The 17777-nt window shown below is 44.0% G+C and overlaps 1 protein-coding gene across 19 annotated transcripts in view; it reads left to right on the top strand.

The window, feature by feature from the left end:
• Eif4g3 (eukaryotic translation initiation factor 4 gamma 3) overlaps positions 1 to 17777 on the top strand; it is a 221114-nt gene that overhangs the window by 72534 nt on the left and 130803 nt on the right. For 15 of the 19 annotated variants that reach the window (XM_060379247.1, XM_060379246.1, XM_060379245.1 and 12 more), the window contains exon 3: positions 974 to 1102. The exons of the other annotated variants lie outside the window; for them this stretch is intronic. In XM_060379247.1, coding sequence (XP_060235230.1) covers positions 974 to 1102 — 129 coding nt within the window. The remainder of the gene's footprint in view (positions 1 to 973; positions 1103 to 17777) is intronic. 19 annotated transcript variants of the gene reach the window in all.

Below are 17777 nucleotides of genomic sequence, written 5' to 3'. Positions count from 1 at the left end.
AGATTTTAAGCTAAGATTTTAGCTAGGGGTATATTAAAGTGTGTGTGTGTGTAGGCGTAATGAGGTGTGTTAGCTTCTGGGTGAGGAGTGAGGGTTAGAGCATGTATTTGATTATCTGTGTGTGTAGGGGAGTTAAGGGGTACATTAGAGATTTCTGTGTGCGTGTGTGTCGATGGGGACGTGGTGTATGAGAGATGCTGTGTGTATGTATGTGTGCCAGTATGCATTCTTGGGCATGACTGTGTGGAAACCTGAGGCTGATACAGGTCCTACTCTGTAACTGCCTTACTTTTGGAGGCTGAGACTCTTCACGAACTTGGGGTTTCCCCGTTGGCTAGACAGGCAGGCTGTTGAGCTCCGGAGAGCCCCAGTCTCCATGGCCTTCTCCCCAGAGCAAGGATAACAGACATGAGTTGCCATACATCTTTTGTGGGGTGTTGGGGATCAAGTGTAGGTCTTTCATAGCAAGCGCTTTACTCACGAGTCAGTTGAAAATGCGTTTAATACACCTGACAGACCAAACCATCCAAGAATGCCTTTTACTGTCTCAGAACATTTAGATTAGCCTGTGGTCAGACAAAAAGCTCTATAGTGGTGCTCACTCACTCTTAGATAGTTCATTAACTTGTAGGTGTGCTTTCCTTACATCTACAGTTAGGGAAGTGAGTCTTCAAGCCAGTTTTTATTAGAGAATGTAACTGCTTTTGTCATTATCTTAACAGTTTTTTGTTTTGTTTTGTTTTGTTTTGTTTTTTTTTTTTTTTTTTTTGGTATTATGACAGTGTCATAGAGCCCGGACCAGCCTTGAATTTATCAGATTGAGATAGTCATGAATCCTGAAACTGTTAGCCCTTGTTCAGTCTAGAACTTTCTTCACAGGGAGACACAGGGTCTAATTTTAAAAAACAACTTAACCCGTTCAGCTGTGCTCTAGAGCTGGTCACTAATTTACTGTTGTTTCATTTCCTCACAGGTAACACAGGTAGCAAGACAGCCGGGACCCCCGACCCCTTCCCCTTACTCAGCACATGAAATAAACAAGGGGCACCCCAATCTTGCGGCCACGCCCCCGGGACATGCATCGTCCCCTGGACTCTCTCAAGTAAGAAATGCAGGTTTTTATGTTTTCTTTTAAAAACACGCTTCCTTGTAATCCTGTGTTTGGGTTTCTCTAAAGGCGAGCCTGCTCACAGGCAGTTAGTGCACAGCTCTTGCAGGCCTAGTTCGCCTTTTCCCCCGTGTCTGCCGCAGCCAGCAGTCTGTGCTTTTCATCTTGGGGTGATTAAAACAGAAACAGTTTTTATTTAGTTCTTTCTATTTGTTTAAGAAATTGGTCTTAGCAGGGTGTGGTGGTTCACACCTTTAATGCCAGCACTTTGGAGGCAGAGACAGATAAATCTCTGTGAGTTTGAGGCCAGCCTGGTCTACAAAGCATGTTCCAGGACAGCCAGGGCTCAGATACACAAAGAAACCCTGTCTTGAAAAACAAAACAAACAAACAAACAAAAATTGGTCAATGATTTTAAAGCAATTTCTTTGTGCTGAACCTTTTTACTGTTCTTTTGGTGCCTTTCCATTCCTTTTTGGTAGAGGGGACAGAGCTTTTGAATAGATGATCTTTTCTATGGAGTAACTTGGGTGAGTTTTTGTTTGCTGGATTGTTTCTTTTTCTAGAAGTTCTGGGGTTTAATAGTTTACTTCAGTGGTTCATCTGTTCTGTGCTAGGAATTTCTCAGCGGGTTTCACTTGATGGGCTTGACGGCATCACAGGATTGCCTGTGTCTCAATCCTGCCCCAGATACTGTTCAGCCATTCCTTGTGCTTATAAGGTGTCCAGGGGCTGGGCATGGGGGCGCACGCCTGTAATCCTAGCACTCACCTCTAATCCCAGCACTCAGGGAGGCAGAGACAGGTGGATCTTTGTGAATTTGAGGCTAGCCTGGTCTACAAAGCGAGTCCAGGACAGCCAAGGCTACACAGAAAATCCTGCCTCAAAAAAACAAAACAAAACAACAACAAAACAAGACCCAAAGGAAGAGCTGTTGATGAGAAAGGAGCCCTCATCCTCAGGAAGAGCCAGAAGTGCTTGTAACTGCTGAGGCACTTCCCCAGCCTACATTTTCAAACTTTCGTTTTCATATTTTAGGTTTTTAAGAACTTGACTATTAGGAAGCTTCTAAAACTAATAAAATTAATTCTAAAACTGGTGATTATTACATTTCGGGATATTAATCATAGTTTAAACTATAGAATATGCGCAATAGGAATTATAATTTAAAATTATAATCACTTTTCTGCTGTATCAAGGAATATATGAATTAATTTGTCATGGACTCAATGAAATGCTTGTTTTTATATAATAGAACTTTCCATTTACATATTTAAACTTACTCTTGAACAGAACCATTTAACCTGTAACTAGGCTGTATTAGTCTGAATCTCATTGAGAGAAAAGTTCAGCATCTTGAAGGAACATTGAATATACTGAATTAGGTCTAAGGGATTGTAGTGGAGATGGATTGGATGAAAAGAAAGGGCTCCAAGTGTGTAAGAATGGCAGATGCCTGCAGAAGCTGATCCCAGGGCTGTTGGGCTAGCTGCAGACAGCTCATGGTGGGAGGGTCTGTAGTACGGCACAGTTGAGTCTTTCCTCTGGAACCTGCTAGGAGTGTGCCTGGGGAATGTTTGGACGGCTGCTTTCTCTCCCCAACACAGAGCTGCTGCTGCTGTTATCCAGGGCTTACAGCAACACTGGCTGAGTGGGTTAGGAGTCCCAGTGGTGCAAGTTGTACCCCAAGCTTTTGACCTTTTGTCCTCTTCCCCACTGTGAATTAAACTTCCAAGGAACTTTATAAGTCAGTCACACACTCAGATATAGTATTCATTGCATAGGAAATGCAAAGACCTACTAAGCCTTGTACCATTTAAAAAATGTAGTGTGTAATTTTGCTTTCCATTGCTTTGATAAAACACTAGCCAAAAGCAAGTGGAGAGGAAAGGTTTATTAGACAGCCAGAGCTAGTATACAAAGAAATCCTATTCCCCCTCCCCCGCCCCCCAACAACAAAAAAAGAGTTGCCCTGGTCATGTGTCTCTTCATAGCAATGGACAGTAACTAAGACAGACTCATTGTCTCAATTAAGGTTCTTTATTTTGTATTTTTGAGAGAAATCTTAACCCTCCCCAACCCCCCTGCCCATGATGTTTCCATGTAGCCTGGCTGTCCTGGAGCTTACTCTTAGAGATCAGGCTGTCCTCAAACTCAGAGATTTGCCAGCCTGTGACTCCTGAGTTCTGGCACAGAAATGTAATCAGCACAGGTATATAGGTACCCTTCCTGCCTCTGAGGAGCGCTGGGTCTTGTCTAAAGGCAGTGATGTGGCATGTGGTGTGGCTCTGGTGGAGATCTACCCCTTGGAACTCGCTGCAGTTCTTCTCCCTTTGTGCTGTCGAGGGAAGGCTGCTTTCAGGAAGGGATTGTGCTGTAAACCTGCCTCTGTAGTTAGCTGGTGGCTGCTTGGCCGCTGGCACTACACTGGGCATCTGGACAGAGCAAGGTGTGCCTGTCAGGGGCTCCGGGCAGTGGAGAAGCCGGAGTTTGGAGCCGGGAGGCAAGGTTTCCTGCAGCGTTGCCCGTGTTGACAACACTGTGCTGGCTGAGACGCTGAAATATTTATAGCGCCAGGTCCATTTTCCCATCATAGGCAAATAGGGCGACTTTTGAGCTGAAAGGGAAGCAACTAACAGTTGGAGAATAAGGAGAGAGAGTCCTCCAAGCTGAGATTCTTGCTGTTTCAGTGTGTGATGTGGTCCAATGCTCCTCAGTTTCCTGAAAGTCAGGCCTTGCTAGGACTGCAGAGTTTGCAGGATGTGTTCTCAGCGATGTCAGTTGTGAGGGCACAAGAGCCACCCATTGGCCATTTCATCAGTTCTTAGATACTAGAAGACACGAATAGCTAGGAAGCTAAGCAAAGGGCTGCCAGTGACTATGTTGGGTTTCTTTTTTGTCTGTGAGATGCACCTGATTTGATGAGTGGAGTGTGCATGTGTGCGTGCATGCAAGTGGGTGAGTGAGCATAAGCATGTTTGCTCCAGGCAGGGGTGCTGCCCAAGCCGTGTCCCCAGTCCTCTCTTTCCTTACTTTTTGAGGCAGGGTCTCACTAAGTTGCTCTGGCAGGTGTTGTACCAGCAACCCTCTTGTTGCAGTCTCCCCAATATGAGGAATTACACGATTTTTGTACATTTAACACAATTAATGATTTTGTTTAAATGGTAGCTTTTAAAAATTATTTATTTATTATGTATACAGTGTTCATTCTGCATGTATACCCGCATGCTAGAAGAGGGCACCCAATCTCACTATGGAAGGTTGTGAGCCACCGTGTGGTTGCTGGGAATTGAACTCAGGACCTCTGGAAGAACAGCCGGTGCTCTTAACTTCTGAGCCTTTTGTTCATCCCCCCAATGATAGCTTTTATATATTAAATTTTTTCATTTTAATGAGGACGAAAGAATTGTAGTTTCATGACTTTGGAAATTAACTGTACTAAGTAAAGGTGTTTCAAGCTTTATTTGTTTCTAGTCATATCGTGTCCAAATAGGTGAGCGTTCAGTTTTCTTAAAAAAAGAAAACAAAATAATTTTTTTTTCTATTTCCCTTCCATCTTTCTAAAAAGACTTGTCAATTTATGTGTAAGCAATTGTGCATGTGCACCACATGCACGCCTGGTGCCCAGGAGGTCAGCAGAGGGTGTCAGGTCCCCTGCAACTAGAGTTAATGATGACTGTGAACCACCTGGTAACGGTGCTGGGCATGGAGTGGAGTGCAAGGCAAGAGCAAGAAGTGCTCTTAATTGGTGACCCATCTCTAGGCCCGAGCTTCCTCTATCTCTGACGTGCGGTCTGTCTGCAGTGCCTTTGGAAGGAGTGCTGTGTGTAAGCCTCATTGGGGGTCTGCAGATTTCTTGTCAGCTGTAGTATTGACAGCATGCATATCCTAGTGTCGACTGCTGTTTGCTCGTTTTATTAAGTATGATATATTATCATACTTAAAAATACATTTGTTGAAAAAAATTCCTAAAACTATTGACTTTTTGTTCTTGTTTGATCCTCTGCCTTGTGTGTTAAGCATGTTGGAATTTACTATATAACTGAGGGTGGCCTTGAACTCACAGTCCTCTTGCCATCGTCTTTGATATCCTGAATGCCATCCTGTGTAGCTAAAATAAATACTGTCAGCTTGCAGTTGTCATTAATATAAGCAGATAGTATCCTGCTGTCTTGGCTCATGACTGTAAATCCAGCCCTGGGGGTGAATCAGCAAGATTGGGAATTCTAGGCCAAGTTCCCAAAAGAGAAGAAAAAAAATGAATAAGCTATAAATACCTGGAACAACCAAATGGTTTGTTTGTGGTGTGTTGAGAATTGTGGTGGTGGTTTGTATCTGTGGTGGCTTAGTGTGAGAGAAGGACCAGGGAAGTCACTGCCCAGCCCCATTTGGTCTTTCTTCACAGGGCAGCTGCAATTGTATTTATAAAGGAGGACTTCAGGCAGTGTGGCCCTGTTTGTGCCTCATCTTAGCAGACTTCAGCTTACCTTGAACCCAAGCCCAGAGCAGCTTTTGGATGCTGACTTCATTGTGCTTTTCCTTGCATTGCATGCAGCTGCAAAAATAGCCCAGGGTTAAAACATTTCCATGCTTGATTTTTAAGTGCTGTTCTTAGAGTAGTGACTAAGGTAGTTTTTACCCATCTTGTACACCGGGGCTTTAAGGGTTAAGGCTCTGTTTGGCAAATGTATACCGTTTACCCAGGTAGACTCCACATTAGAAATCTCAAAGTATCAGGTCAGCGTTGTTTGGAAATGAAAGGCCTTTGTAAGAACCAGATTGCGCTGTTGTAGGCATTCCTTTGTTGTCTTTTATGTGGGTCCAACTTTTGATTGCTGCCTCTCATTTTTCATCTAAATTCTGTCAGGGGAAAAGAGCAATTTTTTTCTGGACACTACTGGGGACTCTTCTTGATCCCCTCTTGCTATCACTGGGTGTTCTGAGTGAGTTGTTTGAAAAAAAAAAAAAAAAACAGTCTTCCCCCCTTTCCCATGCAGGATTCCCTTGGTGGACACTTGTGCCTCCTGTAGGTTGAGCAGCTGCTCCACTTGAGAGCTGCCGCTTTCTGGAAGTCTAGTGAGACATGCAGATGTATTGTTTTTTTTTTTTTTTTTTTTTAAATCTTTGGTTTCTGTATTGTATTGGGTGATTTTAATGAGGCTAATGTAAACTAGAGATTAGTGCTGCAGGGAGCAGCTGTGGAAGTGAAACGGAAATCGCAGTAGTGGAAAAACCTAGTTGTTTAGAGGATGTTTAGGAATGCAGTTCAGGTCCAGGGTACTGAGCCTTCCTCACGCCCAGTGTCACAGGGTGCTCTTCATACTTACATTCTGGAGTCTGTATGAGTTCACTGGCTATAAACCCAAATTATTCCTTAGTGTGGAATGTCCACTCTGTACTTTCTGTTATTTCTCTTGTTCTTCTTGTAGTCTCAGAGGATTTAGGGGACATGGTGTCCAGGCTGTAGCTCCTGGGTTCAGAACATCGGGCGCCTGGCTCTCTGTTCCTGAGGCGTCTGCTCAGGGAATGTGATTGCTAAAGAGGCATTTAGCAGCTCACTTTGTTTTTGTTTGCTTCCTTGCTTGAGAGTTTAGCAGTATAACTTAAGCTGCCTTGTATTCTGCATCCTCCTGCCTCGCCTAGGGCTGGGATTGCACATGTGTGTTACTGTGCCTATGCCTGCCTACACACATGAAGATTTTCTTCTTTTAGGAATTTTGAACAGGTTTGGAGAGAAATGTTTTGGGTTACCAAGCAGACAGTTTATAGAAATCAGTATTTGAATGACAGCTGTCGGTAGCCACTCCCCTGAAATGAGGGAGGTCAGCTGTCCGGTTGCCATGTTTAGGCAGTGACCGAAAGTCTAACTGCTAAGGGTTCAGAGAGTACTTCAAAGTTCACACTGGAAATGGAGAAGTTGGGAACAGAAGTGGTGACTCAGAAGCCAGCTGGCTCATTTACATAACCATTTGGCAACCTTTAGAAAGGGAGGAAGTAGCTAAAGCACTGGAAGCTGGCCTGGAAAGATCCAGTGTGGAAGGGCCAACCTCTTGCTTCTTGCACTTGGAGAATGGTCATGACACCTTCAGCGTCAATATAGGTAGAAAGGTCAAGTTATTTGAAGAGAAATGACAGTGTAATAGGAAGAGAGATTATAAAGCTTTGTATTATTTACATAAAAATGAAAGCTATCAAAAAGGAAGGTTCATAAACAAGGGATTTTTGTCCTTGCTTAGCTGGTCCTAATTCTAAAAGCTGTAAAGGATAAAGACTTCTTGAAGAATTGCCCTTGTCTCAGGTCTCTGAAGAGGATGCCTTCACACTGGACAGTGGTGCCGGAAGGCTTGCTAAGGATACTCAGTCTTAGGACTTAGGACAGGATCTCCAGCACACCAAGTCTTCCTCAGGTTACAGATGGGTGGTTGGCATATCCGACTCTGGAAACACTGAAGTAATTTTAACTAAAAGCTGTTCTTCCCAGACTGCAGAGCTTAAATTGTTCCGTGTTTATGGGTACCAGATTGCCATTTCCAGGGCAATAGCTGGCTGTTCAACACTAAAGGTTTCCGGGACACCCTGGGACACAGCTGTGGTTACTTCCATCTTGGAGATTGAGAAGGATTTGCTAGGTGGCATATTTTGTCTCATGTCTTCGGATAGCATGTTTGGCAAGTGGCCGAGTCAGCACCCCCAGTTTGCAGCTTCTGTGTATTTTTTCTGGTCCTGAGAATTGAACTTCGGGAATCATTCATGTAAGTGCTCTGCCCTGAGCCACGTTCTCTACTTGCTGTTTCTTTCTTGGATTCTCATAATTTCCTAGCGTACTTCAGTTCAGGCTCACTTTTAGACACTCAAGGCTTTTACAGCTCATTCTGGAAACATGAGTGCCATTCACAGTATGTCCTTTGAAATACTGTTTCTGTGCTGGAGAGATGGTTCAGCAGTTGAGGGCACTCACTGCTCTCCTTGGAGATCAAAGTTCATGTCCCAGCACCCACATCGGGGGTTTTATGCCACCTGTAATTTTAGCTGCAGGCAAGCAGTAGCTTAATTTGTACAGGCAAGCTGACACCCTCTTTTGGCCTGTGGGCAGCTGCACATGTATGTGCATGGAAACACACATTGAAAAATGTTTCACAATATGTTTTAGCGTTGGAAGATAGCTCTGTAGATAATTACTTGCCATGCAAACATGAGAGCTCAGCTCTGATCTCTATCCTTACATAAAAAGCTGGGTATAAGCTGGGCACCATGTCGCACACCTGTAGTCCCAGCACTCTGGGAGGCAGAGGCAGGTGGATCGCTTTAAGTTCAAGGCCAGCCAGGTCTACAAAGTGAGTCTAGGACAGCCAAGGCTACATAGAGAAACCTTGTCTCGAAATAACATGCACGCATGCACGCACACACGCGCATGCACGCGCGCGCACACACATACAAGCTGGGCGTGATTAGCATAACCTCTGTATCAAGCTCTGGGTGTCAGGAACAGAAGGATTCTGGTGCCTCAGTGGCCAGTTCTCTAGCCAGTCAGTGAAATCTGGGTTTGACGAGAGACCCTGTCTCGAGAAGTAAGCTGGAGAACATTGAGGATGATAATCTGATATCATCTGTTTTCCACACAGGTACATATGGACACACTCCTACACATATACACACGTGCACGCTAACAGTGTACACACAAAAGGTAACAGTATGTTTCAGTAGGCAAGTAGCGAACATGAACAGCTTTGCTAACAGGCCTGGTGGGGTGCCCTTTAATCTCAGGGAGCCACAGGCAGGTTTGTTTCTGAGTTTGTTGCCAGCCTGGTCTACAGACTTGAGTACAGCCAGAGCTACACAGAGAAACCTTGATAGAAAACCAAAACCAAAAAACATTTATCTGTACAGTATTCAAAAACAAAGGAAGAAGAGGGACCCACAGATTATATCTACCATGACAGATGACTGAATGAGAGCCCTGGCTGCATGAAAAGAATCTAGAGACTAAATAAAGATGGGCTGGAGGGAGAAAGCAAGCAGCACAGATGAGAGAGAGGGTGGCAGAGCAGGGGCAGGCATTGTTGGGTCTAGCCCAGGCCCTGTGAGGCACGTGCTGTCATGGGTGGGTGGGTGTTCTTCCTGCTGGCACCTGAGATTTCCTGTTAGAGAAGGGACTGGGTTGTTGCACCGTTGGAGGGTGGGCTAACTCTTGAACAGTGCGGTTACTGTTGTAACCCTGCAGAGCACCTCAGGCAAGGTGCTTTAAAATGAGTCCACATGGCCCAGGGAAAACCATGGCACGTCACCTTGAACAAATTATAAAGAAGTGGTGGTCTGTGAAGCTCCAGTGATGTCACTCCTCAGAAAATGAGACCCACCCAGGAGTTCTTAGTCATATGTTCACATTGGAATCCACTGATATTCAAGAACACCCCTCTCCCCTGCTCATTTCATTGCTTGAATCTTGGCCTGGAGGTACCTTTTGTTCCTCACTGCCACGATTGTTTGTTTGTTTGTTTTACTACGTTATTAGTATTTCAGTTTTCCGAGTATGGTGTGAAAACAGTTGCTTTCAAAATTGCCACATTCTAGGATTTTTGTTGATAATAAATATTTTGACTTGGTTTGCTGAAGGTGATGAGTAGAGCTGTTGAAATGGGTGATGATGAATGACTAAAGCTATTTCATTTTGTTGAGGACAGTGCTCATTAGCTGTCTATAACAGCAAGAGTGATCGGGTGGTTTTAATGTGGACTAAATACACTGTGCCTTATTGGTTGAATTGCCTAAGACATTCATTCAGAACTCCCCACAAGCCACAATTAAAGAGAGTAGTGTCTGTGACAGATAACATTTAAAACACAGCCCTGTACATTTGTACAGTGCCCCTGGTGTTGAAAAGCATTTCTTTCAGAAATGAATGACCTCTCCATTGGAGTGCTGTGTGAGGAGAGGCTGGAGAGGAGCAGAGCAATTGCAGTTGGTAAAAATCATAGGAAGAGTTTCCTTCAGTGAAAGATGACTAGAAAGGGATTGATTGCCCACCTTGCTAAATTCTCTGTGGACCAGGGAGCACTCTGGCGTGTCCAGAATATAAAAGAGTGCTCAGTTTGCTGTGGCAGAAAGGCAGCCTTATATACCATGTGCTGGCACATGCTTGGAGCCCCAGCTCTTGAAACAGTTGTCGTGAGTTGGAGGCCTCTTGGGCTAAGTAGTGAGACTGTGCCTTTAAAACAACAAACTAACAAAAAAGGACCATATCTGAAAGGGGCTCAGTTAGCACTTCCCAGCACCTCATTTTAAAAATAGTGAACTGGGCCAGGTGTGGCGGTACCATCCTTTAATCCCAGCACTTGGGAAGCAGAGGGAGTCCCTGTGAGTCTTTGTGATCTCTGTGAGTTCAAGGCCAGGTTGAGTGCCAGGTTAAAGCCACTGGTATTGAATTTCAATAGCAGATTTCTAGGGCCTTTAAAAAAAAAATCTCTTTAATTTCAGTGTCATGATTCTTTATTTTTACTAAATAAAGACATTGATGTAATTTTTGCTGTTGCATGTTCTCTGTTAGTATCTCACCATAATTGCTAAGTAGAATTTATTTCGTAGTACATGTTTTTAATTGTGTATGTATGCATGCATGTTGTGTGCACATGTGTGGTCATGAGAGGTCAGAGGAAACTTTATGGAGTTAGTCCTGCCCTGTTACCTTTGTGTGGATTCTGGGGATAGAGCTCAGCTTGTCAGGCTTGCAGAGGGCAAACACCTTTCTTACTGCTGCAGTAAATTCTTTTATAAAGATCACACAGCTCACCCTTCAGGCAAAACTATGTATATAAGGTGTGTTAAAAATCCAGAAAGGTCAAGAAAATTAGTGACCTTGATGCATCTTGAAACACAAGGAGGTTAGCCAGTGAACTTTTTCTAGAATCATTCAGCTGCCTTCCTGTTGAGGAAACCATCGAGTCTGTGTGAAGGGAGGTCTGGCCAGGGCCGCCTCTGCTCTCTGCCTGTGTTTGAGCCAGTCCTCAGCCTGCTCCTAAGAATTTGGAATTAGTCCATAGCTAAGCAGTTAATCAGCTTCTGCAGATATATATATATAGGCTTCTCTTTCCTGAGGTGTCAGGGGTGCACATGGGAAGGATATTTGTGTAGTTGGTTCTCTCCTTCCATTTTAACGTGTTTATGAAGGTTGCCAAGGCTGAACAGCAGGCGCCATCTTGCCTTCCCTGATTGAATTGGTTACTTTCTGGTGTTTGAGAGTTTAAGTTCTTTATGGTGGACTGTTAGTCTCCTGATGAGCATCAGGTAGACTATAGACTGAGATTTCACTGGGTCACGGCTTCCTTTGTGTGCAGAGGCCTCTACCTCAGTGCTGTCAGCTCTTGCTGTTGTTTCTGCAGCTGTGACAGTCCTATCCATAAAGTCATTGTTCTGTACCAATGTCTTAAAGTGGTTTTGTCCTCTAGTTTCAGTTACACTTTGGCATTCAGCTCATGTCGAGTTAGTTTTGGTGTGTGGTAGGAGGCAGTGGTAGATGCCGTATCCATCCTCTTTTGGGGTTGGTGGGCGTTAGCAGTGGGGCCCGTTCTTGCACTGAGCAGCCTCCAGCCCTCCTTCACCACTGTGCTTGTGTATTTCTAGTTCACTCGGCTCCATTTTTTGAAAACACTGCCCTTTCCTCTTTGAGTGGTCTTGATACCCTTTTCAGAATCATTTCCCATGTATTGGAGGGTTTTTTCCTGGGTGCCCCAGTCTGATTTGTTTTTATAGATTTGTGATAAAGCTCGAGGTAGAGGAGTGTGAGCACCCAGCTTAGTTCTTTCAGTGACTGTTTTTGCTGTTTGGAGTGCTCGGAGGCTCCACAGCAGCACTCAGATGAGCCTTCTGTTTCTAGAGAGCAAGTCACTAGGCGTCGGTGGCAATTGCATTGAAGGTATAGATCAAGGTTCGTCAGTAGGTAGCATCTCTCTGCTCGTTCCTCAACCTCTGTTGGCAACCTTTTATAGTCTTTCACTTTTTTAGTTTAGTCCCCATTTTGGCATGTTATTTTATTTTTTAAATACTTTATAAATGAAGCTTCTCTGTTTCCTTTCAGATAGTTGCATCTCTTCAGTCGTTTTATTTGTTGACTTTGTAGCCTACTTAGCTGAAATCGTTAGCTCTGATATTTTGTGTATGGAGTATGTATATATAGAGGTAGAGATAAGGTGATACCTTTGGGTGGGCCTTCCCCCCACCTGTCTGTGCTGGGCACCAAACTCAGAGCTTTGTGATAAGCTGCGAGCCTTTGTGATGTATTGAGATGTATCGCTAATATTTCCTACGATGTATCCACGGACTTTCTAAGGTTTTCTGCATGAATCTATTTGTGCACACGAGTGCAGGTCCTGCAGAGGCCAGAAGAGGGATCATATCCTCTGGAGCTGTAGTGACAGGTGGCTGTGAGCTAGCATATCTGGGTGTTGGGGACTGAAAACTTAGGTCCTCTAAAAGAGCAGTAGTGTCTCTTAACCACTGAGCTACGCCTTCAGCCCTGTAAAGTGGTTTTTATGCACTGCACTCTAATTTAACATTTACATAGCATAATCGGAATTTATTTCTGGAATGCAAGGATGATTCAGTATTGAAAACTGATTATTGCAGCCCATCCTATGAGCATAAAGAGTCACAGACAGTGATCAGTTCAGCTGACACAGAAACATTTCCCAGTGGCCTGCTCTAAGCATCAGAGAACCAAAAGGAGAAGGAAACTACCTCAACAGAATTGAAGCCACAGTGAGTGTCTTCCGTGATGAACTTGAAATGGCTGGTTTTGTGTCAATTTGTCTCAAGGTAGATAATCTGAGAAGGATGAGGAAATGCCTCCACGAAAGAGATCCAGCTGTAAGGCATATTCTCAGTTAGTGATCAGTGGGGGAGGCCCCATCCACTGTGGCTAGTGCTGATTCTGGTCTAGTGGTCCTGGGTTCTGTAAGAAAGCAGGTTGAGCAAGGCAGTAAGCAGTGCACCTCCATGGCTTCCGCATCCACTCCTGTCTCAAGGATCCTGCCCTGTCTGAGTTCCCGTGCTGGCTTCCTTTGGTGGTAAACAATACCTTGGAAGTGTAAGCGGAATAAATCCTTTCTCCCCAACTGGCTGTGTGTGGGTCATGGTGTTTGACTGTAGCAATAGAAACCCTATCTAAGACAGAACCTGAATGATTAGGAACAAGACAAAGATATCTGCAGTCACCTCATATTTTCTCACTTTAAAGGATAATTCATAGGCTGGCTGGCATTCATCTTTCATCCCAGCACTGGAGAGGCAGCAGCAGGCAAACAAATCTCAAGCGAGTTCCAGGCCAACCTAGTAGTGAGTTCCAGGACAGCTACATAGAGAAATTCTGCCTCAAAAACAAAACCAAAACAAAAGTTCATAGAGAGTTTTTGTATAATTAGACATGTACCTGTCAGGAAGTAAACTCAGTATTCAAGGAATGCACCTCCCATTCTTTGACATTGTCCACCTCTCTCCTTCATTGTAATTTCAAGCATACTTTAGTTCCTGTATGCACATGTGTCACAGCCTGTGTGTGGAGGTCAGAGGACAACTTGAGGGGGTGGTGGGGATCGTCAGTACTGTCCAGGGAGCCATCCGCCTGCCCCTTATCTTTCTTTAAAGATTGTTTCTTTCTTTTGCCTAAGTGATTCCCCCCACCACCTCAATTTCTGGTTATTTGGTCTTGATCCAAAGTGATCTTTTTTGCCTGGAAAAAAAGACTGTTGTTTTGTTGCTGATTCATAGCTCACTGTGTGGTTCATGTTCTCTAGTTCTTGTGTTTGGAATTTTCTTTTGACAGTTAAAGTTTAATGTAGTATGAATAAATATTCTTTATAGTTTAGAAACCCAGATCAGGGAAACTGTTTATTGAGAAGAAACTGTTTATTACTGCTTCCCTTGACACAGGATTTTACTCCGGGCCCTAAAACCTTATTCTCTGGCCTCAGCTCATTCTGCCTCAGTACTTCTTCCCCAGTGCTTCATGCTTGGGTGATTTCATGTTGTGTTTTGTGATGTTCCTCCTGCCTCCCCAAGATGCTGTTCTCCTACACTGATGACTGGAAGGTCATTGTTGGCTATGATGTCATTGTTGAAACTGCCTGGAAACTTCCCAGTGAAATTCTCTTTCTTGTCCACTTTCACTACTTTTCCACTCACCTGCAGTAGTCAACATTTTACAGGTGTTCAGTGATTTTCCCCCAGAATTCCATCCACTTGCTGGAGTCTTCTCTTACTCTGCCTGAGGAGGAAGACATTGGGAACCAAATGCTGATTACTGATGATATAATGAGCATCCCCAGGGAAAGGGAAGCAGCTTTGTTCTTCAGGATGCCCTGTAATGAAGCCTTAGCGATGTATCAGTCATGTTCAAAATGCACAAGTCATGTAGCGTGCCACCAGGTCAACTAGAGGCTGTTGTCTCCAAAGTAGATAAGGTGTAATTGTGTGGGGGTGTATTGCCAGCCTTAGCAGCCTCTAGTTTGCTAGCTTTTGTTTTTGTATCTCTTGGTGTATTGATTAGAACGGAGGCAGAGCTCTGTGATACTTAAGCTGATCTTTATTATAAATGATGGGTATCATTTTGGGCATGGTAGGAAGCTGACTCACTGGCGGGAATGGGAAGAGCACCTGAAAGTTATGGTATGGTAGTTGCTTCTATGGGTTTCTGAGAATTCAGTTGGAGAGCCAGGGGTGGGTGACTCAGCTTTTCTCCGAACCTGCTCATGTGATGTCTGTTTATTCTCAGGGTGTCTCTGGGAGTCACATTACACAGCAGGTGACGTTGAGTTAGCCAGCTCAGCCATGATCTAAATATAACTTGTGCAGGTTTTATTTTGTTTTTATATTTCGGTTAGTATTGCGACATGGACGCCATAATGGAGACCCAGTATTGGGTGTTTTCTTTTATAAATGACACTGTATCTTCCTCCTGTACTGTTGTCCTACTGTTAACATTATAATGGGAGGTTTGGTATTTAAATACAGACCAGGAATAGGATACATCCTTCTTATTCTCTAGAAAGCAATTAGGTACCATATCATGTTTTTTACTCAGTAAACCTTTTCAATGCTATCATTGATGCATTCATTGTTAAATCTTTACCTAAGAACTCTCTTTTCCATGTTGAGAGGTTATAGCAGCTGTATTTATGTATTTATTGGATTTCCTTGCTGGAATATTTACTGGTAGCAATGCTTATGTTATGATTCTTGTTAAGTCTGAAATTGCTTCATGGAGACTGCCATTCACATATGCAGTTGACAAGAGTGTTTTTATTTTGAGAAAGCAAGAATCCTACATGCAGGGGACAGCCACTTTACAAAATGGCAGCCACGAGAGGAGCCTGTGGGCTCCTCTTAAAGCCAGCCAGGAGATTTCCAGTCACTGTTAGGTAATCCTTACCAGGATTGGATGGGTTCATGGTAAGGGATACTTGTTTGTTCTTGATTGGTTCCTACCTGGAAGGAACAGTCATCTCATATAGCCCGAGGCCAGATGTTGGGGCAGTTGCTGATTGGCTGCCTTTCTCCTGTGGGTCCCTCACCTTATCCCACCTCCAGGAACTCATCAAGTAGAAAAGGAGGAAGGGTGGCAAGATTTTTGACCTGACTTTGGACCCAGTCTCAAAATGGAGTTAGTCAGGTCCTCTCAATTCTCATGCATTCCTCTGTGCGTGTACTGTGTGATGTGATTATGCTGCCTTTGAGAGAAGCCTGAGAAGCCTGAGCGCACAAGCATACTCTGCTCATTTGTCTGGGAAAGGAGTTGTTATAATTGACACTTCTTTAGACACTGGGGTGTCTCTTTTCTTTGAGGTTCAGCATATAAAATGCCACATACAACAGATCTGATATGAAAGAGATTTGTTGGATGGAGATGGAGAGAGAGAGACATGATGGGCACCTCCCAGGAGAGAAAAGTCAGAGAGGAGGGAAGGGGAAAGAAACCAAAGCTGAGAGAGGGTAGGTGTCCCAGATGGGTTATATTTGAGACACCTGCTCCAAGTGATAACAATAGGACATGGTCAGGACCCTAAAGGCCCCTAAGGGCAGGCCTCTTGAATTGCCTGCACGACATAACATGAATTCCAGATCATCATGAAAGACAGAGGAAGCCTGGATTCATTTAAAAGGAAGTGCAGTGTTGTGTTTGCCTAGTGCTTAGCTGAGGGAGGATATTGGCTCTCCGTGCTAGGTTATCATCTACATCATGCACAGTGCACTTGTTTCATGAGTCATTATTATTTAAACACGGGAATGTGTAACACTGGCCAGCCTGGAACTCAGTATGTGAACTCACAGAGATCTACCTGCCTCTGCTGCCTGAGATTAGAGGCGGGTGCCATCACATCAGCTCTTTCATGTTTTAGAGTAATGCTGGTCAAGCCTGAGAAGAGCTCTTTTCCAGCATTGCATGGTTAGACTCTTCTCTGGTTTCTCTTGCAGCACTTTTTAGCTAATTCAGTCCTTCGGAATTTTGTGCTATGGAATTTTAATTGCATGTCTTAAGATTGATTTCACAACAGCGGGACCTACCTGACATGGACACCATTTGAAAGGAATTCCAACAATGTCTCTAGTTTAGATGTGGTCCCATATCTACTCCTTTCGTAATTGATAGATCACATATTGGTCGTATTGGATTATTGAAATATCTTCGCCTGAGGAAGCAAGATGTCTCAGTAGGTAAAAGTGTTTGCTGCCAAACACTTAAATCTTAAATTTAGTCTGGCACCGGCATGGTAGATGGGAAGAACTGACAGCCAAATTTTCCTGTGACCTCCTCTTGTGCCATGGCGTGCCCTTGGGCAGATGTATAATGAGCACATACATGCTTTTAAAAGGTTCTAAGAAATCTAAGGTTAAAGATGGTGCTGAACTAATTATTTGTTTTAAAGAACAAATAATAAAGCTTTAGGTTGATGCAGCCGCTATGAAGAGTTAAATTCAGATTTGGGGACAGGAAGAGAGATTGCTGTAGGAGTGGAGTTACAGCCCTTTGTAGTGACAGAAAGTGTTGACAACAGGAGAGTAATGCTTGGTAATTAGTTCTTTCTGCACCTGTGCTAGCTGCTGGCCACATGCCACCATTAAATTTCAGTTGAGGGGCTAAATTGCACGTGAACAGCATGGTTAGTGCTCAGGACTGAGTGGTTAATTTGCATGTAAATAGCATGGTCCGGGCTGGGTGCCTTTAATCCAGCCCTTAGGAGGCAGAGGCAAGTAGATCTCTTTGGAGGACAGCCAGAGCTACTTAAGAAACAAAACAAGCACAAGCATGGTCTCAGTGCCTTGTCAAGTCAGGATCTCTGATCTACGAAAGAGGAAAGTGTGAGTGTATAAATGGTGTTGCGGGTGCAGACCGCACACTGACCACTCAGACACCAGACTCAGACTGATGGAAGTTTATTGAGCTCTAATGAAACCTTAGAGCCATGATCTGGACTCAAGAGCCAGACTATGTCGCTGGTGTGTTTCTAAGGCAGGTTTTTTGGTACAAAAAACTAACCAGGTAACAACCAGATAACCAGGTGCAGGAAGGAAAGGGGGTGGGGAGAGTGCGGCATTACATCGTTTTGACTGGCTAAACATAATTGATTTTGTTCCACGTGTATTGTGTTGTATGTAGATAGCTAGACCAAACACTTTAAGC

Source organism: Meriones unguiculatus, chromosome 3, assembly GCF_030254825.1.
Source record: "Meriones unguiculatus strain TT.TT164.6M chromosome 3, Bangor_MerUng_6.1, whole genome shotgun sequence".
In the NCBI taxonomy this organism is placed as follows: Eukaryota; Metazoa; Chordata; class Mammalia; order Rodentia; family Muridae; genus Meriones; species Meriones unguiculatus.
This window is presented reverse-complemented; position numbering and strand designations above follow the sequence as displayed.